This window comes from Impatiens glandulifera, chromosome 1 (assembly GCF_907164915.1).
Source record: "Impatiens glandulifera chromosome 1, dImpGla2.1, whole genome shotgun sequence".
Classification (NCBI taxonomy): Eukaryota; Viridiplantae; Streptophyta; class Magnoliopsida; order Ericales; family Balsaminaceae; genus Impatiens; species Impatiens glandulifera.
This window is the reverse complement of record NC_061862.1, coordinates 53153409-53178410: the sequence shown is the minus strand read 5'-3', so window position 1 is coordinate 53178410 and position 25002 is coordinate 53153409. Positions and strand designations below refer to the sequence as shown.

General features: G+C 29.7%; 1 protein-coding gene, 2 non-coding genes and 1 pseudogene across 3 annotated transcripts; 2 read left to right on the top strand and 2 right to left on the bottom strand.

Moving 5' to 3' along the window:
- Positions 1–14983, bottom strand: part of LOC124928023 — a 58442-nt pseudogene extending 43459 nt beyond the window's left edge.
- TRNAG-GCC lies at positions 1439–1509 on the top strand. Its single transcript has one exon. It is a non-coding gene; the product is annotated as a tRNA-Gly (tRNA).
- TRNAD-GUC lies at positions 2318–2389 on the bottom strand. The gene has a single exon. It is a non-coding gene; the product is annotated as a tRNA-Asp (tRNA).
- Positions 14984–15667: 684 nt separating the features above from the next.
- On the top strand, positions 15668–16966 carry LOC124922281 (receptor-like protein 51). The gene has a single exon (XM_047463018.1). It carries the CDS (start codon positions 15680–15682, stop codon positions 16964–16966), a length of 1287 nt encoding a protein of 428 aa, XP_047318974.1. The 5' UTR covers positions 15668–15679.
- The last annotated feature ends 8036 nt before the right edge of the window (positions 16967–25002 follow it).

Genomic DNA, 25002 nt, shown 5'->3' with positions numbered 1-25002 from the left:
CATAAGGCTTACTATTAAAATCCATCATCCTTGCACGCGGGAATTGAGAGGAAGGTTAGGCATGAAGTCTAAATGTGTCTCGAACGTATTTCTCGAGATGAGATGTATTTTTAAATGCGTGGAGAAACTGGTGACTTTTTTTTAAAGATCTTGTTCCAACTCCAAAACAAATATGAAGCGATAGCCAAACCTTGTACCAGGGGAATTTTGTTAGAAAAATGCATCAAAATTTTAAATAAAACTACTTCGAATAATACGAGGGGAATTTTAAACGATAAAAAAAGAATTAACCCTAAAATCACCACAAAAAAAAGTGTGTTAATAAAAAAACCAACCAAAGAGGCAAATTTTCGTCAACTATTTTTAATAGTGTCATTACAATAATCTTGACTTAGGGAAATAGTAAAAAAAAAAGAACAGGAAATTAACATTATAAACGTTAATAAAAGAAACTTGACTTATGAAGAGCGGTCAAGAATAGATGAACGAAAATGACGTTAATTTGGAATCTTTGATTTCTTAAAAGAAACAAAGAACATAATCTATCTATATATATAATGATGCTTAATTTTTAATGTGTCCGGATTATCGAGTCGATAGTTGTGGTTAATTTGGAATCTTGACCTATGAAGAGGGGTCAATAGTTAATTGACGCTAATAAATGAATCTTGAACTATGAAGAGCGGTCAATAGTTGATTGACGCAAAGAACATCAATTTGGAATCTTTGATCTGTGAAAAGCAAATAAAAGAACAAAATTAACGCGCGATAAACGATAATAAAGGAATCTTAACATGTGAAGAGCGGTCAATGTCAATGTGAAACCTTACATGTGAAGAGAAGACAAGAAGAATGTTAATAAAAGAATATTGACTTGTGAAATATAGTAAAAAAAAGAAAAGAAAAAAAAAACTACCTCTCATGATAAAATATAATATTCAATTCCTCACATTAGTAAGATTATCTCAAAACTTAGATGGGGTAGTAGTTACCCTAAATTTTAATGATCTAGCAAATTGAATTAGCTTCCTAAGCTTTGCTCCTTAGTTTAATTTGAAGTTATTCAAAACAATTTAATAATTTTTAAACAAACTTAAATCAAATCAGTTTTAAGTACTTTAAATTAGTAATCAATGAATTGATTTATCATTATTCCTAACTACTATTTAAGCCAAACATTATAATAAAACAAACACTCTTTTATTAAAGTTAGAGTAGTTATAGTGATCGGTATATTTTTTTAATGAAATTACTACATTGTTTAAAACTAAAACAAAATAAAGAAAGGATAATACAAGGCTATTTTTCTTTGGCTTACTTAAAATCTAATATTTAGACGATATAAGTGGTATTTCACATTTAAAGTTTAATTTGTGTTGAACTGTTTTAACCATAACACGAGTTGTTAAGTGAAAAAGAGATAAACGTTTATCACAAAGCACCAGTGGTCTAGTGGTAGAATAGTACCCTGCCACGGTACAGACCCGGGTTCAATTCCCGGCTGGTGCAACTCATCTTTTTATTCTCAAAGGCTCAAACAATGGAGAAATGCACTTATTTATTAGTTGGTTATTTATTATTATGTGCAGCATATAGAGAGAGGCCTTAAGAAGTGTAATAATGCACTTATTTATTAGTTGGTTATTTATTATTATTATGTGCAGCATATAGTGAAAGGCCTTAAGAAGTGTAATAATGCACTTATTTATTAGTTGGTTATTCATTATTATGTGCAGCATATAGAGAGAGGCCTTAAGATTAAGTGTAATGACAATAAAAAAGAAACCCTTACTTAACAAGGTAATGTTGTTTGTTTTTGAAACTGTTCTATCTAATTAATTAATGGATGATGCGGTTATTTAATCCAATATTGTGAAATCTTTGGAATCCCGAAAGGGGGTTGTAACCAATTACAACCTTAATACCTTATGCAACATATATATTCAATTCTATAAGGAACAATTTAAATAATTTTAATGGTTTCAGAAACAGAGACTACTGTTGTCCAAATATAATGTTGTAGAACAAGTTTTCATGCATAAGTAGATACTAAAAACACACATAATTATAGTGTTTTGAAAAAAGAAAATTTGGTGTACAAGTAAGTATTATATTGTCCACATAAATACCAGCAGAAACTAGTAATAAAATTGCATATCAGCTTTTTTATTTGAGGACGTCCCAAAATCTGTAATTTTTCTTCATCAGATGGCATTAAATTAAATGGGGGTAATAATCATTGTTCTCACATATCTTTATTGTACACATATATGTTCTCTCATCTATAAGGTGTTTGAAGTCCAAAAGCAAAAAACAACGCCGTTGCCGGGGATCGAACCCGGGTCACCCGCGTGACAGGCGGGAATACTTACCACTATACTACAACGACTTGTGTTTTTGGACTCAATTATTACTTAATATAAAATTAAATAACAAGTTGTAGTGTATAGCGAGTCAATTCAAAATATCCTTATACTTGTAACTGAATCAGACTTTTGTTTCCTCCGTCTTCTTTCCCATTTCCCATTACTGACCATAACAAATATTATTGTATAAACCCTCACATGATTGATTGCATCTTTATGCTTCAATTTTCTTTTTTCCTTAAGGAAATAGACTTCAATTAATGTTAGCTTTGTATATGCTTTCTTTTCTTTGTAGTGTTTTTATTTTTTTATTTTTATCTTTCATGTATTGTAAAACAATTATATTCATATTTAGTACATCCTTAAAAATGGTTAAATAAGAACATTTGAATAAGAACATTAGTGGTGGTGCTGGTGATGTTATAGGTACATATACAAATTACAATCATATAAACAAATAAAAAATATTATTAAAAAAATGATAACAAGTTTTCATACATAATTATTAATAAAATATATAATTTCCCTATATAAAAATAACAAAGAAATATAATAAAATATTAAAATGTATAAAGACTTTTTCAATGCATAATTAATAAACAAATATACAATAAAATTATAAAAAGCTATGTTAGTACCCAACATCCATTAACTGCTACGAGCCATTCGAAAGTTGAACCATGCCCTGGTTAGCTTGCACCACCATGAAGTTGGCACACTATACTCTTCCTTAAGCCCATCCAACCCTTTGTTCACTAGAATAATATCCCTCTCGATCACCAACTTGAACTCCGACGCCTTACTTCCTTTAGCTCCGGCCACCATATACATATACAGCTCCAAGTTGTGAGCCCTCGACTGGAAACACATGATCCCCGCTTCTCCATTTTTCGAGTAAGTAGATTTTTCGCCATCCACTTTTAAGACATTCCCCATAACATCATATTCCACCATGTCTAATTTAGCATAGTTTTAATACACCTGCACAAAAACAATTAGACGACTTAGTTTCATTCTTAATCAAAGTTTTACTAATACATCATTAAAATAACGTTAGTCAAACTAATTTGATCCAACAGAATATTTTGCACGACAAACGTGGATTAGATGATTGTGCTCAACCACCCGTGAGTCAATGAGTTCATTTTAAGAAAGAAAGACTCAAGATAAGGGGAAAATCCAATTACAAATTTTAAACTACAAATGATTAACAAGAAAAGCTTAATTAAAAAATAAATAAACAATTAACGTGAAAAATGTTAATTAAAAATTAAATAAAATAATTAACGTAAACAACGTTAATAAAAATAAAACAAATAAAATAAATAAAAACAAAAAAAAAGGAAAGAAACTACCTCTCATTATAGATTATAAGATCCAAATCCTCACAAGGTTAAAAATTAACTCAAAACCTAAATAGCGTATAAGGTTATAATGGAGTAAAAAGTTCGTATAGGTCACCATAACTAACAAGTATAAGAGAGTTTTTTTTATAATATTTGACTTAAATAGTAGTTAGGAATGATAAATCAATTCATTAATTACTTCATTTAAAACTGATTTGATTTATGCTTATTTAAAATTTATTAAATTTTTTTGAATAACTTCAAATTAAACTAAGGTGCTAAGCGCTAAATAAATTTGCTATACAAAAGACCAATTTTATCCAGATATTTAAATAAAATTACTACATTTTTTAAAACTAAAACTAAGGAAAGAAATGATAAGATAATGCTATTTTTATTTGGCTTACTTAAAATCTATTATTTATAAGATATAAGTTGTAAGACAATTTATTTTTCACATTTAAAAATTAATTTGTATTGAACTGAAATGTTTTTACCATAATAGAGTTGTTAAATAAATAATATAAATGTTTATCACAAAGCACCAGTGGTCTAGTGGTAGAATAGTACTTTGTCATGAATGATCGTCTACCCGTTTCACAGTCGCACATACAGTTAGACGGCTTATTTTAAAACCTTTAATAAAATACCACTTACATTATTAACAAGACAATTTATGTCAACTAATTCTAAAAGGTTCAAACATCAAATTATAAATTTGAAAGTGGGAATGAGTGAATGAATAACGTAGCGTAATCTGATTGGATGAAAAAATAATAAAATTTCTCTTTCTACCCTTTTTTTTGTATTTTTTTTTATTTTTCAGTTAAATTAAAAAACATATATATTACAATTATTTTACATAAGAGACTAATAAGATAAACATGTAAATTTTGACAATTTAAAATTCGTTGACGGAAATTTCAGGTTTCTAAAATTTTGGGATTTTCTGAAATTTTGGAGTTTTCAGAATTTTTTTCAAGAAAATACATAAGTTCAACTATAGTTCCAAGTTAGATCGAAAATTTGAATACACCTATAAGAAGAGCATCCATAAAATTTATTTCCAAAATATTTTTCATTGTAAATGGTACCTATGGGACTTTTTGTTGGAATTTTTAGGGTCGCTAGTATAATAAATAATTGTGCAAATGTCATATTTAATATAAGTCAAAATAATGTAATCTAATGTGATTAAGTTTATGACTTATGAGTGTATTTATCATGAATATAAAGTGAGGATACTTAAGTGGCATTTCTAATTTTATGAAAGGGCTGAATTAGAAATAATCTAACTGTAATAACTAATTTAATGTTAGTTATATGTAACGGTAATGGTCCCCATTTGAAGTACGGTCAATTCTCTTTTGCATCCCCATCAACAAAGAGAGAAATCTATTGACGTACTCATCAAATGGAAGAACCATTCAATATAAGGAAAGTTTAAGGAAATAGATTAAAGAATCATTCAATACATGTAAAGTCTAAGAAGGAGAAGATTCACGATTCATCAAATTAAGGTACGCTTCCGCCGCATACAGATTTTAATTTCTCACACATTGAATTAGGATCTAATTAGGATAATTTTAACACTTTTTACTCCATAATGACAAAATATATATTTACATGAAGAGGAATACATGTTAACTTGATATGGGGAAGATCTGACTTGGCTGTAATTTTTTGTCGAATACAAAATTTAGGGTTATGCGAACACACAAAAATGACCATAAATAAGTGTACTAGTTTTGGTTATGGGGGAAGATTCTGTTGGAATTTTTAAACTAATTCTATAAATTCTATTAATGAATAAAAATTAGAATGTGGGTAATAAAATTAAATCAAATTCACATGAAATTCAAACGTGAATTAAATGGTAAAATTTGATCCAAATGTATAATTTAAATTAATTAATTTAAATTATTTGATCTAAAATGCCTTGATGACCAATTAACAAAATGTTATTAATTTGTAGTGTAACTTATATGAGTTTGTTATTATTATTATTTGTTATGATAATTAATACTATTATTAAAAAATTGGAAAACCATGTAACGTTAGTATTGAATTGTAAATGTTGCAAACAATTACTCTATAATAAAGAGAAAAACGTTAAGGTAATGTAGAGGCAAACAATGCCAACCGTTGGATCAAATGATGATTTTATTTAATGGTTTAACTTTTCAACAATATAAAATCTCTCATCTCTAATCTAAAACTCACTTCATCATTTCATTCTTTCTCACTCTAGAATTCCAAAAGTCTTCTTGTCTTGTGAGTGTTCTTCGAGTTCTTTGCTCGATATTTCTGTTGAAACCCGATGATAGTTCAGGTACACTGATCAAGTTCGACTAGTAGTGATTTCAGTGCAGAATCGCTACTGGATTCGTTGTACCATGGGAGACAGGCATCTACGATAAGCTCTAGCACAAACGGGAGACGATGGAACTGTTTTAAGGGAAATATGTTTACCACATGCCTCGAATCAACATCTCAATCGATGATTTTGTTCTTCATATATTTTATTTATTTCATTTATTTGTACATCATTTTATATATATTTCTGTAATTTATTTCAAGACAAGATCTCTAACAATCTTAAAACAGTTTCGTGTGCTAAGTTATTTAGTAGTTTTTTCTGTCGAAAATTTTTGTCTTTAATGTTTCAGAAATACGAGTCGCGATGTTGCAAAGGAGATGATGGCTTATTTCGATAAGATAAAGTTGTTCATCTAGAGGAATAGAAGAATATACAAATAAAAATCAGTCTTTATTGTATACATATAATGTTAATTATTATTGATATTATTTGTATGAAAGCTTACTTTTATAAGCTAATATATGTTGATGTATATTTATATTCTAAATAAAAATGATGTATATTCATTATACAAATGATTTCTTGAAAATAATTTAGAAAACATTAATTTGTTTTCTTTTTCATTAAAAGTTTGATAGTTACTAGAATTATTATTTTTAATAAATGAAAAGGTAACTAAAAGGTTAACTTATAATTTTCAAAATAAAATAAAATTAGGGGTTATATTTAATAGTAATAAAAATTAATTCTAATTGAAACATATAGTTTCAGTTTTAAAATAATTAATTATAATATATGCATTCTTAAATTAATTAAGAGTTGATAATTAATAAGAATGTGGTAGGATGATTACTAAATAAGGAGAGATGATCTAGTTATTTATACATTATTTTACATACTATATTTTATTATGGTATTAAGATATCATTTTAAAATGTGAGTATATATTTGTTTGTTGACAGAGTTGAGTCAAAGAAAATAAATAGATTCTTTTAATTAAAGGATACAAAAGGTCATAAAAGCGGTACAATGATAAAAGGGCGCATTGGCGCAGTGGTTCAAAGTTTAGATGCAATGGTGCATGACGAAAGGGAGGTCCTGTTCGAATCCAGGTGATGAGATGATTTCTTTTGTAGAAATCGGACGTGATAAAATGACATTAGTCATTTACGTTGAAACCATTCCAATTTCTTGTATATAAATTGTGAGATGAGTGGAATGATCAATTTTTGACTAGTTAAAATGACTTTAGTCATTGATGTTAAAACCATTCCAATTTCTTGTGTAGAAATTATGAGATGAATGGGATAGTAAATAATTATTAAAATGACTATAGGAAATGATTTCTTTATAGTAATCAGACTTGTTAAAATGACTCTATCCATTGATGTTGGAGATGAATGGTGTAGTTAATGATTTTTTTATAAGAAATCAGACCTAAGTCTAAGTCTTGATGTGAAAATTATTATAATTTTCTTATGTAAAAATTATGAGATTGATAATGATTTTTATAATATATATATATATAATATGATTTGTCTAAACGACATTAATCATGAATGTTGAAATCATTATAATTTCTTATGTGGAAATTATGAAATGAATTAGGTATCCTAACAATTTCTTATGTAGAAATTTAATTTGTCAAAATAATGTTGTCATTAATATTTTGAGACATTTTAATTTCTTGAGATTAAATAAGTTGTTTGCGCTAGAACTTATTTTAATCATGCATTTAAAGAGACACGACTATAGAAATTAGTCTCGGTGAGAATAATCTACAAATATTTGTTTTGATAGTGCATACTCGCTTCACATCGATTATTGTTCAAAACATGGCAATGTAAGTGCTTCGATTAAGACATGGAATATATTTGTAGTTATATTTAATTTGATTATGTAGCTAAGTGATTATTAATATAAATCATGCATATTAGCTAATAATAGGATGATTCATGTTCATTCATAATAAGTATGATCATCTAGAAATTTATATACATATATAAATAAAGATTTATTTTCGATCTATTTTATTTTAATAGATAATTTTGAAATTTGTCACAAATTATGTGTTCTTTGATTGACAAAGATTTGTTATAGAATGTTAAAGGTCATCTAATTAAATAAGAAACGAATAATTGATGACATGAATACTTATTCATATAATTAGTTAGTTTTCCATTTGATTAAAGATAAATGGTTAACATCCTAATTAAGTGTAATAATTAATATTCTAATTAATTATCATGTATTTTTTAAATGATAAATGTAATTTTATATATATTTGTTTAATAATATATGACATATTATTTATTTGATTATGTTCCTATGTTATTGACTATATATATATTATATATATATATATATATTTGTTTTGTCGTGGTGATTAAAATTAAAGAAGCAATAATATATAATTTCGTATATATGGATATATATATTAATTTTGGTTTAATATAATATATTTGATATACATTGTTCTTGTATCATTAAGACTTACTTAATTTGATATTTTGAAATCAAATAATTACAAGAAAAGTCTTGATTGATTTGAGAATAATGTGGCAAACGTGCTGATATTATGGGATGTAAACGTGCAACCGAAAATAAATGTTTAAGCGATTTCGATCAAAAATGTTTGAAACATTATGATTTCTTTTGTAGAAATGATTTCTTTTGTAGAAATCATGTGATACGGTGAATATTTATCGATTAAATATTCTAATTTCTTTTATAGAAATGAAGTGTTAAAATAAATATTTTAATTGATTAAATATTTTTAATTTCTTATGTAGAGATTATGTGAAGAATGATTTATAAATGAATAAACATTCTAATCTCTTGTATAGAAATTATATTTTATTCAGTTAAATATTTATAATATAGTTATCATATTCAATGTATGATAAGTATAAGAAAAGAAATTTGTAAAAGAATTGTGTCACAATTTCTTGATTAAAAAATCATTGATTTAAATCATAAAAATGTGTGTGATTTAAAAAGGATACCAACACGAATGTGGGGGCAAATATTTTATTGATTATATAACACAAAAATAATTGTGTATATTATGATAAATAAAATGATAATTTATTGTTGGAGAAATATGTTCTCTATAAAAGATAAAGTTGCGCAATTTTACAAAAAGAAAGAAAAAATAACAAGAAAATATCTTGTTTATATTTTCTGAGTTGGTGCTCAAATCGATATTTAAAATTTGAGGATTTTGAAATCAAGAAACGTGTCATATTTTGACATTACTTTCATAAAAATTTTGAAGAATCAATGTCTTCAAAAGAAATTTATGAAATAAATGAAAATAAAAGTTTATAAAGTCTTGATATGACTTATAACAAATTTTATAATAATGATATGAAAATTTTATCATATTTTTATTAAAAAGTGGATGCGACAATTATATATATTATGAAGACAATGAAAATTATTTCATTACGTGTCTTTTGTACGATATTTTTATCGTTGAAAATTACGATAAAAATGATTAAATCCACTAAGGATATGAATTGTACTAAACGAAATATCATGTTGTTATCAAATGATATATTGATATTATTAAATGAAAGACTTTACGTCTAAAAGTGAATATGTTTACACTTAGAAGTGCAATCTACGTATGGAAATCTTCTAAGAAACTTATGATGGATAGATTAAGCGTTATAATCTATATTTTTGACTTATGTCGAAAAATAAAATATTTTTATGTAAAATATATAATCGTTTACACGAAGGCAGAATAGTTCAAAGACATTTTGTCTACTTGTTATCCAAGTAAACAATATTTTCATAGAAAATTAAATGATAAGCATGTACGAATGACTATGCTTCTGATTAAAAGATGTTCCAAGGTTAACTAAGAATGTACCAACAGAAATTTCTAATTATTTTGATAGTAATTTGAAATTGGACAAGCTTAGAGTCAATGACAAGTGTAGACATACACGTCTTAGACATAATGTCATTAGACTATACTCTCTAATGTAGTTATCAAATTTGACTATGTAAGTCAAAGATAACATTGTGGATTCACTAATCAGATTATTGAATAGAGAGATAATTTGAAGTCTTTTGAGACATTAGCCAATTATAAGTTAGTATGAAGGAAAACCCAACCTATGCAGACTAGAGATCCCAAGAACTAGGTTTAATGGGATAACCTAATTATACTGACTTGGAAAGTTATTGTTGAGGATTAATCCTATAACGAAACAATATATATTTTGACAAGGATAAGTATATCATTTTTAATAATTCTTTGTGAGTAAAGAGATCACCTATGTGAGGGAGAAGTGGGGCCGCTTCGAAAGAATTGCACGGATCAATTCTAGACCCTCTCATAGAACAAGGCGCGTGTTCCATGGCCAAAACGGACACAACTATGAGAGCTTGACATGTATCAGGGAGAATTCTATGTGAAATTGTGTAATCATTTACACAAAAAGCAGAATAGTTTAAGGACATCGAGTCTACTAATCAGCTAGTAAAGTTATATGCTTTCACAAGGGAATGTTCAAAGGGTTACACATACCTATCCTATGTAGAATTCAATTGTTGAACCTTTCACCGGGTTAATCTTTCAATTTCTATTAATGTAGGGGATTGTTGGAATTTTTAAACTAATTCTATAAATTCCATTAATGAATGAAAATTAGAATGTGGGTAATAAAATCAAATCAAATTCATATGAAATTCAAACGTGAATTAAAGGGTGAAATTTTATCCAAATGTATAATTTAAATCAATTAATTTAAATTAATTGATCTAAAATTCCTTGATGACCAATTAACAAAATGTTGTTAATTTGTAGTGTAACTTACATGAGTTTTTTATTATTATTATTTGTTATGATAATTAATACTATTATTAAAATTTTGGAAAACCATGTAACGTTAGTATTGAATTGTAAATGCCTGCAAACAATTACTCTATAATGAAGAGAAAAACGTTAAGGTAATGAAGAGGCAAACAATGTCAGCCGTTGGATCAAATGATGATTTTATTTAATGGTTTAACTTTTCAACAATATAAAATCTCTCATCTCTAATCTAAAACTCACTTCATCATTTCATTCTTTCTCACTCTAGAATTACAAAAGTCTTCTTGTTTTTTTAGTGTTTTTCGAGTTCTTTGCTCGATATTTCTGTTGAAACCCGATAATAGTTCAGATACGCTGATCAAGTTCGACAAGTGGTGATTTCAGTGCAGAATTACTACTGGATTCGTTGTACCCTAGAAGACAACTATCTACGATAAGCTCCAGCACAAACGGGAGACGATGAAACTGTTTTAAGGGAAATGTGTCTAACACATGCCTCGAATCAACATCTCAATCGGTGATTTTATTCTTCATATATTTTATTTATTTCATTTATTTGTACATCATTTTATATATATTTCTGTAATTTATTTCAAGATAAGATCTCTAACAAATCCGACTTGACTTAACTAAGAGAAAGAAAAATAATGGAAAAAAGGAATGATAATGAAGGAAGGTAGGGTGAGGAAAATGAAGAGTATCAGGAGATTACGGGGAAAGAGTGGAAGAGATTGAAGGATGGGTGAGGTGAGGGAGGAGAGTAGGGTTGAATTAATGTTAAGGTTTGCTTAACGGAAGTATTGTGTAATTAAAAAAATTAATAAATAATATATACATGCCATGTCAACTTACTTAATTTTGAATGTCGTTATAAATTTGTGTTATTTTAAATAAACTTGCATCGAACTAAATTCGTAATCAATATGAAATTATAATATTCTCAAACATGTCAATTTAAAACTTTTAAGAATATATTAGAACTAGAATATGTGAGTTCTTGATTGGCTTGGAAGAATATGTACCTTTATAATAAGATAGTAACAAGAAAGCTAGCTAATCTAGGTCTCTTATACTCGGATCTTGTCACTTTTTAATTGTCTAGAATCGGATGTTTCAACTATTAGAATATGAAAAATAAAATTTTATTGGATGATTTATTGAGATACTTAAGGTATGTCTATTATATAGACATTATAATCAAATTATATGAAGACTAATATAATAATGATATTATTATAATTTATAATAATGTGATAATATCTTGCAAATATATTATTTTATATTTGAAAATAGATAAGGTCTGGAACTTTCTAGAATCTTTTGATCAATACTCCGTCTTAAACTTAGTTGAATGATTGAAGTAAAGGCATAATAACTCTAATTATGTGAATCTTTTCTACTGGTGCAAAAGTATCCTTGTAATCCTCTCTATAGTTTTGCGTGAACATCCTTACAGCTAGGCGTGCCTTGTACCTTTCTATATCACCATTACTTAGGTACTTGATAATAAAGATTCATCTTGAGCTCATGACATTTTTTACCAGAGGTAACTCAGCTTTATCCCAAGTATGGTTTCTACTCATGGAACTAATTTCATCATTAGCTGCACAACTCATTCTTTACTATCCTTAGCTTCTTCATATGTTGGAGGTATATGATGTAGATCAATCTTTCCAATAAAAACTTGATAATCTGATGGCAAGAGGTCAAGTGAACACACAGCTTGTATTGGATGAGCAATAACTTGATTGTTGTAATACTTCTAATGTTTCAAGCCAAATCGTTGTTTAGTGCTTCTTCTTAGTGAAATGATTTCTTCAGTTGATTCTTCCCCTTGATCCGGAGCTTGATGTTTATTTATAATAGGCTCACTTTGAGTCTCCCCTCAACTTGATCTAAAGACTCATCATTTTGATATGATTCCACTAAGTCTTGATCATTTTGATTTCCTATTTTTGGATTAATCTTCAAATTCTTATTTTGAATTGTTTGAGTACTAGTACTTTCTTGATTAGTCCTGGTACTAAATGGTTGATATCGAAGACTCTCCATTCTATCAGATGTAGAGCTGGTGAGATCCTTGATACTTTCCCACTTATTTTGTCATAGTACCTTTGATTCTCCATAAATTTTACATATTTAGACACCAGCGGCTTATTGTTAACTGGATCATAACACTTATATCCCTTATGTTGTTGAGTAGCCTAGGAAAATACTCTTTGTGCTTTTAGCATCCAACTTGGTTCTTTAATCACCTAGTACCGAAACAAAGTGCACACACCAAAAAATTTTAAATGATCAAGAGAGGGTTTTATTTTATTTAGTATCTCAAATGAAGATGGATCTTTCAATACTCTAGTTGGAATTTTGTTGATGAGATATTCATTCAATCATTACATCTTCTCCCCAAAATATCTTTGGCACATGCAAGTGAAACATTATTGACATTGCAACTTCCATAATATGTCGTTATTTTCTTTCAGCAACTCTATTTTGATAAGGCGTATAGGGACACTCGTTTGATGTATAATTGCATGCTTAGTTAGATGTTCTTTGAACTTATGGTTTGTGTATTCTCCACCATTGTCCAATCTTAGTACCTTAATTCTGCCATTAAATTGATTAGTAATATAGTTCTGAAAGTTGAGAAAAGCATCAAATACTATATCTTTAGATTGAAGCAATGTTAACCAAGTGTATTTGAATTTTTCATCTATAAAGGTGACAAACTATTTCTTATTATCTCTAGATAGACAATGTGAGGTCCAAACATCAAAGTGTGTTAAGTCAAAACATTTTTTATATATAATAGAGGACTTAGTGAAAACAGTTTTGCAATGCTTCCCTAATATACAAGTTTCACAATTAGTATTTTAAAACAAGATACGAAGCAACATTAGTTCAAGAGCTCTAGAGTGCGGATGGCCTAATCTAGAGTGTCACAAAACATTATTATCTAAGCATGAATTAAAAGATAAAGCTTGATTGTTTGATGAAAAATTCTCCAAAATATATAAGTCTCCCTTAGTGCCTCCTTCTCCAAGAAACTTTCTGGTCTAAATATCCTGAAACTTCACATAATTATGACTGAATATAGTGTAGTAATTCAAATTATTAGTGGAATTTTTGACATATAATAAATTATAAGTGAAAGGTTGCATAGAAAAGATATTAGATATTTTATCAAATAATTACAGTTCTCTTATGCCATTAACCGATATTTTATCCCTATTTGCAATTACGACATTTCCATTTGAAGGTTTAATAATAGTTAATAGATCCTGATTGTTAACCATATGATGGGAATCTCCAGAATCTATTACTAAGGTTTTGCTTAGTTTAGAGACATATAAGGTGATACCAGATTGATTTATATTGGCGATTGATTTGAGGAGAGACTTTAGGTATGATTTCCTCACTAGATCACTATGAGATGTTATCATTTCCACTTCTTCCATTTGTTTAAATGAGTCGACTTGAGCTTGACCGTTTCCAATCTCTTGAGAAATTTTTTCCCTTGGTAAGCTTGGCCTTAGGTGTGGATGGAGTACCTAGAAATTTTTAACTATGTGACCATTCTTCTTACAATGGGTGCACCACGGTGGCTCGTAGTTTTTGATGAAGTTCTTGCTTTGGTATCCACTTTTGTTGGTTGTTGGAGTCTCTACTTTGTTAGGCATTGGAAGATCTCCTTTGTTGCTAAGTAAGCCGAAAGATCCTTACTCCTTTTGAATTTGTGAGCACACTTCATCTAAGCTTGAAAGCTTGTCTGCCCTCAAGAGATGCTTGATAAGATCATTAAATGAGAGGTTTAAGGTGAGAAGTAATCTAATGACTTTGTCTTGTTCCTTTCTTTCATTGATCACAGTCGAATCCATGGTGTTAGGTCTCAACATATCCAACTCAGCTCAAAGTGATCTGAATTTTCCGAAATACTCGATGAATTTCATGTCTTCTTGACTAGTTTGTTAGTGGATTTCTTAACTTCAAATAATCTAGTGAGGTTTGAGAAGTTGTCATAGACGTTTTTGAAAGTTTTCCAAATATACTTTGTTGTTTCACAATAGGAATAAGCCTCCAGAATAGGCGCATCGAGAGAATTTTGAAGGAGACCAAGAACGGTTTATTATTCTTAAAATCATTTGTCTTATACTGCCAGCTTGGTTTCTTCTTCCTTTTCTTTGATGGAGAGTCAGAGTCTCCATTTTTTATGATGAGTTTTGGCGAAGACTTGGTTCTTTCAACATTAATCTATTACTCTCGGCCACAAAAGGATGTTCTTGTGGTACTACACCATAGATAGTTTGTTCTTTTCAAAATCACTGGAATCACAATTGATTTAGTATTATCCGTGATTTTAAAATAGAGATATTCATCGTTCTAACCTTTTTCACAACCCAAGAATCAATGATTTTAAAGACTAAGATTCAAAGTGAAATAAGGCTAGTAAAGTGAAAGTAAAATTAAGTTCATATAAGTTAGGAAGTTTAATTCACTTTTTTTATTATTAATGATTTAAATATAATGATTGAATTAATAGGAAGATATCTTAAATAAGTAAAGACACAAAGTTTTGGAATTATTTAAATATAATTATTCAAATTAAAATATTATAAAAAAATAATATTAGAAAATTAATAAATGATTTGAAGTAAATGTAATAATAAACACACATGACACATGAAACAAAACTAGATGCTAATAATGTAGACGTGTCAAATTGTGACCCCACATTGCCATTTTTTCTGTTTCTTCTTCTTCCTTCCTTCCATCTGCAAAACTCTGTCACTCTTCTTCTTCTTCTTCCCCACCGGACATGGCTATGGAAGCAAAACCAAAGTCTTTCTTACTGCCCATATTCATCTCTCTTTTTCTCATCCTCTCCCTTTCAGCACCAACCATCATCTTCCCTTACAAATCTCCCTCACTTGCGGCCTGCGCCGGCGAACCCTCTGCTTCCCCAACCCCCATTGACCCAAAACAGCTCAGAGCTCTCCAATCACTCAACATTCCCATCTCCAATGAGTATGACCCATGCTCCAATTCCTCCTCCTCTTGCGACGCCGCCTCTCCCTTCCGCCATTTACTCTCCCTCCGCCTTGCAGACTGCTCTGATGACGTCCAAATTTCAAACACTGCTCTCAAATCTCTTTCCTCTCTAATCAATTTCCACCTTTTCAACTGCCCCGTAGCTCCCGTTCAATTTCCTACCCAACTCGCTCTCAACCTCCGTTCCTTCACATGCATCAACAGTTTCCGGCGACTCACCGGCGTTTGGTTAAGTCGACTACATAATGTCACCGATTTAACCGTCTCCGGCGTCTATGTCAATTCCAGCGGACCGTCGATCATCCTCGCAAACATGAAACAGATCCAATCTCTGACGATTTCTCAAGCAAATCTATCTGGGTTTCTCCCCAAACAATGGCATTTCAACATTACCCATATTGATTTTTCTGGCAATAAGCTTAGAGGTAAAATACCCATTTCGATAACTCTTTTAGAAAATCTACAACACTTGAATCTTTCATCAAATGAACTCGTTGGAGAATTACCCGACTCTATTGGTAACTTGATGTCACTCAAGAACATCTCTTTGTCTTCAAATTATCTCTCTGGAACGGTGCCGGAATCAATGGCTTCCATTCCCACTCTTGTTCATCTCGATCTGGGTTCAAATCAATTCAACGGAACAATCCCCAAATTTATTGCGGACATGAAGGAATTGAAGTATCTGAATCTAGAACATAACAATTTCAGAGGGATTATTCCGTTTAACGAATCATTTATGAAGAGATTGGAAGTGTTGAAAATTGGGGGCAACGACAATCTCTGTTATGACAGGTCAACAATGCCGGCGAAAGTGAAGATGGCGATCGCTCCCTGCGATAAGCACGGGTTGCCGATGTCGCCGCCGCCAGCGGAGAAGCGTTCTTCATCGGCGGATGAGATGAGTAGCTCCGAGAATGGTGACTACAGTGACATTAAGAATGAAGATGATCAGCCTAGGCGAAGTAAGGTTGTTTTTGGAGTAACTATTGGGATTACATCCATGGTGTTTCTCATTGTTTTCTTGAATCTTCTCTCAAAGTGGTGCGGTTAAGAGAAACTATCACAATGAGGCTAGACCGCCATTGTTTAGCTTAATGAGTAAGTGTTCATGTATATATTGCTAATAAGCTTGGGTTTTGTCTTGAATGGTTTGAACTTATTATCCATGATTAAAAACATTTATAAATAAATAAAAATCAGTTTACTATGGAATTGTTGTTTTCATTTTAAAAAAAAAAATAATTTTGTAATTTGATAATTAAATTAGTAACATTTATACTGTATGTATTTATTTATTTATTTATAAATATCATATAAAACAATAAGTTAAGCCTAATTTTGTACAACTTAACTAATAAGAAGCCTAATTTGTAAGGCGAAAAGAAGGTGGTCATTAACCCACCCAAATTGAAATAATTCAATATATTTGACAATAACAAATTACAATAAAGTAAATTCTCAAAAGTCAGATTTTTAATATATCAAAAGTTATAAATTTTTATTTTTATTTTTATTTTAAATATTTTAAATTAAAGTAAGACATGATTATAGGGATAGTTAAAAAAATTGATCTTAAAATCTTAATTATTAGTTATTGAGATTAAATGAATAATTTTTAAAATCTGCCCGCCGCAATTGTATAGTCAACATCCACCATTATAGAATTTATCCTAACGTGTTCAATACACAAATAAACATTCTTAATTATTTATTAACCTTTAAATACTTAATTCTAAATATTTTAACTTAGTCATACTCATAATATTGTTTAAATATAAGATACTTGAATGGTCTTTTAATATTTATATTCATATACATATGGATAGGAATAAAGCCAAATAATCCATCACATTTGTGATAATAATTTATTCCCACTTTATTGAATCTTTAAAAGCGAAAAACAACAAACATAAAAGTAAATATAAATGAAATAAGAACATCAAAATTTTAACGTGGAAAACCTTCTCAAATCAAGGAATAAAACCACAAGAGTTTTGTCCAAAAGAAACTTCACTATAATCAATTGTTAAACACAAAACAAATGAAGATAAAAGCTAAACAGATAAGAAATCTCACTATCTCTTTATAAGTGTATGCTAGATGACTTTCACATAATAACTCAAAAGTTTTTTTCTAATAAGACAACCCTGCCACTATTTAATACAAAAAAGACTCTTGAGCTTTTAGACTTCTGGGCTTCTAAACTTTTGGGTTTCTTAAACAGGCTGGGCTTTTTATTATATAGTTGGGAGCCCAAACAAATAACCCAACAAACTTTCCCATCATAACTATGGAAGGGTTGTTGTCAAACAAGCGGTTGAATAACAAAACTCGAACTTGCCTTTTGGTAGTCTTTGGTCAACAAATCAGCGTCATTATCATTTGTATGCACTTTCTCTAAAACCAGCAAGTTTTTATCTAGAACGTCACGTATCCAATGATACATCACATCAATGTGCTTCGATCTATAATGAAATGTTGAGTTTTTCGCAAGATAAATCGCACTTTGACTATCACAAAAAAACACGTATTTATCTGCACAAAATCAAGTTCAGGTAATAATTTCTTAACCCAAATTCATTCTTTACAAGCTTCAGTTGCTGCAATAAGTTCAGCTTCAGCGGTTGACAACGCAACACATTTTTGAAGTTTGGATTGTCAAGTAACAGCTCCCCCTGCAAAGTTAATCAAGTAACTAGAAGTAGATTTTCCCGAATCAACATCACCTGCCATATTAGAAATTGTATAACCAACTAAATTCGGACTCTCATTTCCAAGGCAAAGTCTCAAACTTGATGTACCTCGAAGATATCTCAATATCCATTTGACAGCTTCTTAATGCTCTTTTCTTATATTGGAAAGGAACCTACTCACAGTGCTAACGACATGAGCAATATTTGGTCTTGTGTTAACCATGGCATACATAAGACTTCCAACAGCAGAACCATAAGAAATATTCTTCATATCTTTTTTCTCATCATCGTTTGAAGGACAAAGTTCAGAGCTCAATTTAAAATGTGATGCAAGAGGTGTGGAAACACTATTGTCATTTTCCATGTTGAATCTCTGCAACACTTTTTCAATATAACATTCATGAGACAACCATAATTTCTTTGTCTTTCTATCACAACTGATTCTAATTCCAAGAATCTGATTAACTGGTCCAAGATCCTTCATCGCAAAGGACTCCCCTAAGTCTTTTTTTCAACCTATTAATTCTCACAACACTTTGGACCAACAATAAGCATGTCATCAACATAAAGTAAAGAATAATAAAGTCATTAAGAGAAAAATTTTGCACAAACACACAATGGTCGGAAGTAGTCTTCTTATAGCCGTAGTCTTCATGAACAACTCAAACTTTGTGTACCATTGTTAAGGAGCTTGTTTCAAGCCATACAAGCTTTTCTTCAATCTGAAAACATAATTCTTTTTACTCTTGACCTTAAACTCATCAAGTTGATTCATGTAAATCTCTTCTTCTAATTCACCGTGAAGAAAAGTCGTCTTCACGTTCATTTGTTCAACTTCCAAATCAAGACTAGTTGTCAAACTCAAGACAACTCTAATAGAGGTCATTTTAACAACAGGAGAAATATTTCATCAAAATCAATACCCTTTCTTTGACTAAACCCTTTGACAACCAAACAAGTTTTGTGTCGTGGAGTTGAAGTAAGCTCATCTTGCTTTAGTCTATACACCCACCTATTTTTCAAATCTTTCTTTCCTTTTGGTAATTCTACCAACTCAAATGTATGATTTTCATGTAAGGATTTCATCTCATCTTTCATAGCATCAACCCAATTTTCGCTATATTTAGCCTCTTCATATGACTGGCTCCCCCCATCCGTCACCAACGTATATTCATTAGGAGAATATCTAGTTGAAGGCTATCAATCTATCGTAGATTGCTCGCTACTATCATTCTCCATGTGAACATAATGTTTACCATCAACATCATCCTCTTGCACCCAATTTTCTGTTGAAATAGGTGAATCAAATAAATGAACTTTATCTAAATTTATTGACACACTTTTTCCCTTCAACTCATCGTCTTTAGCTTGATCACTTCCCTTAGTAGTCTCATCTTCAAAGAAGATAACGTCACGACTTCTGACAAGCTTCTTTACAACTGGATCATACATTCTGTAGCTGAACTCATCTTCGCCATAACCCAAGAAGATGCACTCACGGCTCTTCACATCCAACTTTGATCTTTCATCCTTTGGAATGTGAACAAAACACCTGCATCCAAATACTCGTAGGTGATCATAAGAAATATGTTTATTTGTTCATACCTTATTTGGAACTTTACTGTCCAAAGCAACTGTAGGACTCAAATTAATAACATGTACCACCGTATGTAATGTTTCGCCTCAAAACGTTGGGGGCAACTTTGTTTATGAAAGAAAGCATCTAATCTTCTCAACAATTATCATGTTCATCCTTTCTGCAAGATCATTCAACTCAAGAGTCTTTGAAGGTGTCTTCAAGTGTCTAATCTCATATTGTTTACAGTATGCATCAAATGGACCACAATACTCACCACCATTATCACTACGAATGCACTTGATCTTCTTTCCAGTCTCTTTTTCAACAAGAGCATGAAATTCCTTAAACTTATTTGAAACTTCATCTTTTGTTTTCAAAACATAGATCCAAAGATTCCTAAAATGATCATCAATAAATGTTACAATGTAAAGAGCACCACTATTAGTTCGTACCTTTAAAGGTCCACAAACGTCTGAATGCACCAACTCTAAGAGATCTGACTTTCTTGAGGGAGGATTAAGCTTGAACGATACTTGAGTTTTCTTTCTCACAAGACAATGAGAACAATTCTCCAAATCTGTCTCACTCAAATCCGGAATATCATTTTGTTTAACTAGCAAATTCAACCCCTTTTCACTAATGTGACCAAGTTTTCGGTGCCATAACTTTGAAGCTTCTTTACTTTGTACAACATTCACGTTATCTTTACTTATTAAAGATTGCATTAAATATAAATTTGAAAACTTATCTCCTCGAGCTACAATGAGGTTACCTTTCGAAAGTTTCTATTTTCTAAAACCAAAAGAGCTTACGAAACCATCATCATCAAGCTTTCCAGTTGAAATCAAATTCAACCTCATGTATGGAGCATGTCGAACATCTTTAAGCAGTATCTTCGACTCATTGCTAAATTTTAGGCAAACATCACTAATATCAATAACCTTGCTAGATTCTAGGTAATCCTTGATGGTATCGTCTTTCTTTATTTCAAGAACTTTGAACTTCCTTCTCAAAGTGTTCAACAACAACCTTTTAACACGCTCATTTTCCCAAATTTTGGAAGTTTACCTATCCAAATTTTGTTCAAACATTGTTCAAACAACGTGTGATACAAAATATGCTTCACTTTGCAGTTCATGCGACGGGCTCCACAAAACCTTTCTCAACAATTTTCCACTAGTTCCTTTCCCTCAAAAGATTATCCATTAGTTCGCGCCAATGATCGTATTGTTAGCCATCAAAACGAGGTACATTGATAAAACTGCTAACTTTATCATCTCTCATCTCTCGTATTTAGGATTTTCCTCACAATCACTACTACTCTCGTATGTTTAGAACTATTATAAGACTCTGATACCAATTGATAGCAAAATATAAGAAAACTATATAAATAAATTGATGCAACATAAAAACACACGTGTATTAATAAAAAATATTAGAGATAGTAATGGGTACCCATATACCCGATATCCGTGGGTATCCGATGGTCGGATTCGAGGTCGGGGATAAGGAGTGAAAAGGATTATCCGATCGGATTCGGGGTCGGGGATGGGGAGTGTGCAAAACTCAATCTCGATACCCGAAATATTAATATTAATATTAAATATATATATATAGTTAAAAATTAAAATGACTTTTTCAAATTTCAATCAATATCATCATTACAAATTTACATTAAATATATTATTTAATTAGTTATATCAACACTCCACCCCACCATGCCATAATTATTTTAATCTATATTCCTCATAACCCTTAATTTCTATTTAATTAATAACAAAATATTCTCTCTCTATTCACTTTTTATTTTCAAAATTAACATCTCTTCATCTTTCTTTTTCTTCAACCTTCTCTCTAATATTTGTTCAATTTTTCTCTAGTTTTTGTTGAAGTTCATTCTATTTTCAAGATTAATATCTCTTTATCTTTCTTTTTCTTCAACATTATCTCTAATTTTTGTTCAACTTTTCTCTAGTTTTTGTTGAAGTTCATTTTATTTTCAAGATTAACATCTCTTCATCTTTTTTTCTCTTCAATATTCTCTCTAATTTTTGTTGAACTTTTCTCTAGTTTTTGTTGAAGTTCATGTATGTAATAACAACAAAATTGTTATATTAATGTTCAACTTTTACAACATAACTATGTAAGTAATTAATATATATATATATATAATTTTAATATTTAATATATTTAGAAAATAATAAATAAAAATTCATATTTTAATCGTGTAATGGGGGTACCCATCGGGGATCGTGTATCCGGCGAATTGGGGATCGGGATACAAATAGATATACCTGTCAGGTTTGGGGTCGGGGATGGGTAATAAAATAAAAATTGGGTTCGGGGATGGGTACTTCACTACCCGGTGGGTAGGGTAGCCGTTGTCATCCCTAAAAGAAACTAACCAGGGATGGAAACGAGTACCATATTCGTCGGGTAGTGAAGTATTCATCCTCAAACCCAAATTCTATTTTACTACCTGAACCTAATCCCGAACCCGGCATGTAACACTATTTCTATGCACATCCCCGATTCGTTAGGTACTCAATCCCTGACGAGTATCCCATTACCCGATTAAAAACTTAAAAGATTATAGAGGTTGAAGAACGATAAGCATAACTGTAATACATAATAAAATTAGTAATATTGAAAGATTAAAAACAATATTACTTATCTTAAAAGATAACTGTATACTTATGTTGTAGATTTTGAAAAAGATAACAACTTTGTTGTCCTAAAGTGAAGAAAAATATAGAATAAATGTTGAAGGAATAATTAAAAGATTGAATATGAAGAGTTTAGAGAGGAAAATACATTTTGTTAAAACTTGAAAATGGTGAGAGAAATAAAAATTTTTAGAATATAAACAAAATAATGTTGAAGTGGAGTGTGGATAAAAACAAAATATTTATGATGATATGCAATGATGATGTATTTGAAATGTCACATTAAATTTTAATTAAAAAACATTCTATTTTTATATATAGTCGGGTATTGGGTATCGGGTTTGGCTTTCGCACACTCCTCATTCCCGACCCCGTACCCGATCGAGTACCTTCTCCCATACCCCATGACCAACCCCGTACCCGATTTAAAATACTCAAACCCGACTATAGGGTACCCACGAATATCGAGCATACGGATAATCATTGTCATCTCTAAAACTAACATATATATAGGTCTACAAACTCTCAAAGAAAAACAAAATATTGACTATAAAAAAAACTCCACTAACACCCCTAACCTAAATTGTAAGCTACTACTTATAAAATAAATCATATAACATAATTGTTCATGTATCTCATATTGGTATATCTCATTATTAGTAGGATGGTTGGTTTATATTCAACACATTATTTATTGTCATTTCTTTACTTTTTATGGTGCTCAATTTCCTTTATATATCATATATCTCTCATATAAATTATAAATCACTATTTAAATAATATTATCACTTTTTATTCTTAATCTTATTTTCAAAAACTCACCATTCAACCAAAATAAATATAATATCCAAAGGGAACAAGATTCTTTCACAAGAGCCTAAGAGTGTAGAGTAGAAATTGAGAATAATTTCTTAGCCTTCTAAACATTCCTTATTAACAAATTGTTTTCATATTCTAATCTTTAATTATTTTCAACAAAAAATATATAATATAATATGTGAAAAAAAATGATGGCGTTCAATTTTCTAGAATAATGAGGAATAATTTCAAACTTTGATGAAAGTAAAAGAGAACATAGATATATAGGATCTACTTTATGTGGAAGGCAAAACATGCTTTATTTATGGACAAACAATCCATGTTGTTTATAATTGTGGCAACTGTGGATTCAAAATTTAAAAATAAGGATTAAACAATAAATTAAGGACCATTTAAAAAAATACTTTCTTTTGAATTTCATATATTAAATAAAATTGCTGATCTATGTAAAATTGAAAACGAAATATACTGATTTTATTGGTGAATCTTAAATAAAATTGCTGATCTATATAGAATTGAAAACGAAATATACTGATTTTATTGGTGAATATGCCTTGATTTTTTTGTCGTTCATAAAAATTTAGTCGATTATTTTGTTGTAATCTTTTTGAGTATACATTATTGAATTAAATCTTTTTTTGTCTTCTTCACTTTTAGGTTTAAAGAAAAAGATGACCCCATTTATTTTACTTTAAGATTTTGTTGACACAAGTTACAAATAAATATTTGTGGGACTCTAGGATATAGTTAGATTCATAAATTCAAAAAGAAAAGTTACAAACAAATATTCGTACAAAATTAAAAATAAATAATGTTTTAATACTCCTCTAATGTTGAATTTGGTTAGCATAATTATTAAAGATGCAATCAAAAGTGGAACCAAATCAAAGACTAATGACTATTAGAACTAAAAGCAAAAAAAAATACTGTTTTTTTTGTTTTGTTTTAATTTTAGTAAGTTAACACACTTAAGTCATTTTTAATAAATAAAATCTAATACAATACTTTTTCCATTATGATTACTCTAATGAGTTAAAAAAACAATAAAAAAATGTTTTAGCAAACCTTTGTTTGTGAAATTTAGAATAAAATGAATACAAAATATTGATGAGAAGGATATAAGAAACCATAAAATGTATAAAATTGTGCAATTATTCATAGCTAGTAAAACTGTGAAACAATATCATCTAATAATTTTTTTATCCTGCTTTAGTGTAGGATGCTAGCATTACTTTTCACAAAAATGTTTTGAGTAAAAATGAAATTTGTGAATTTTAATCACTTATCACTAAAAGTTTTAGTATGTAATCTAATCTAATAATTGACTATC

Coding starts and splice junctions, on each gene's coding strand:
- LOC124922281 (XM_047463018.1), top strand. CDS start 15,680: ATGGCTATGGAAGCAAAACCAAAGTCTTTCTTACTGCCCATATTCATC.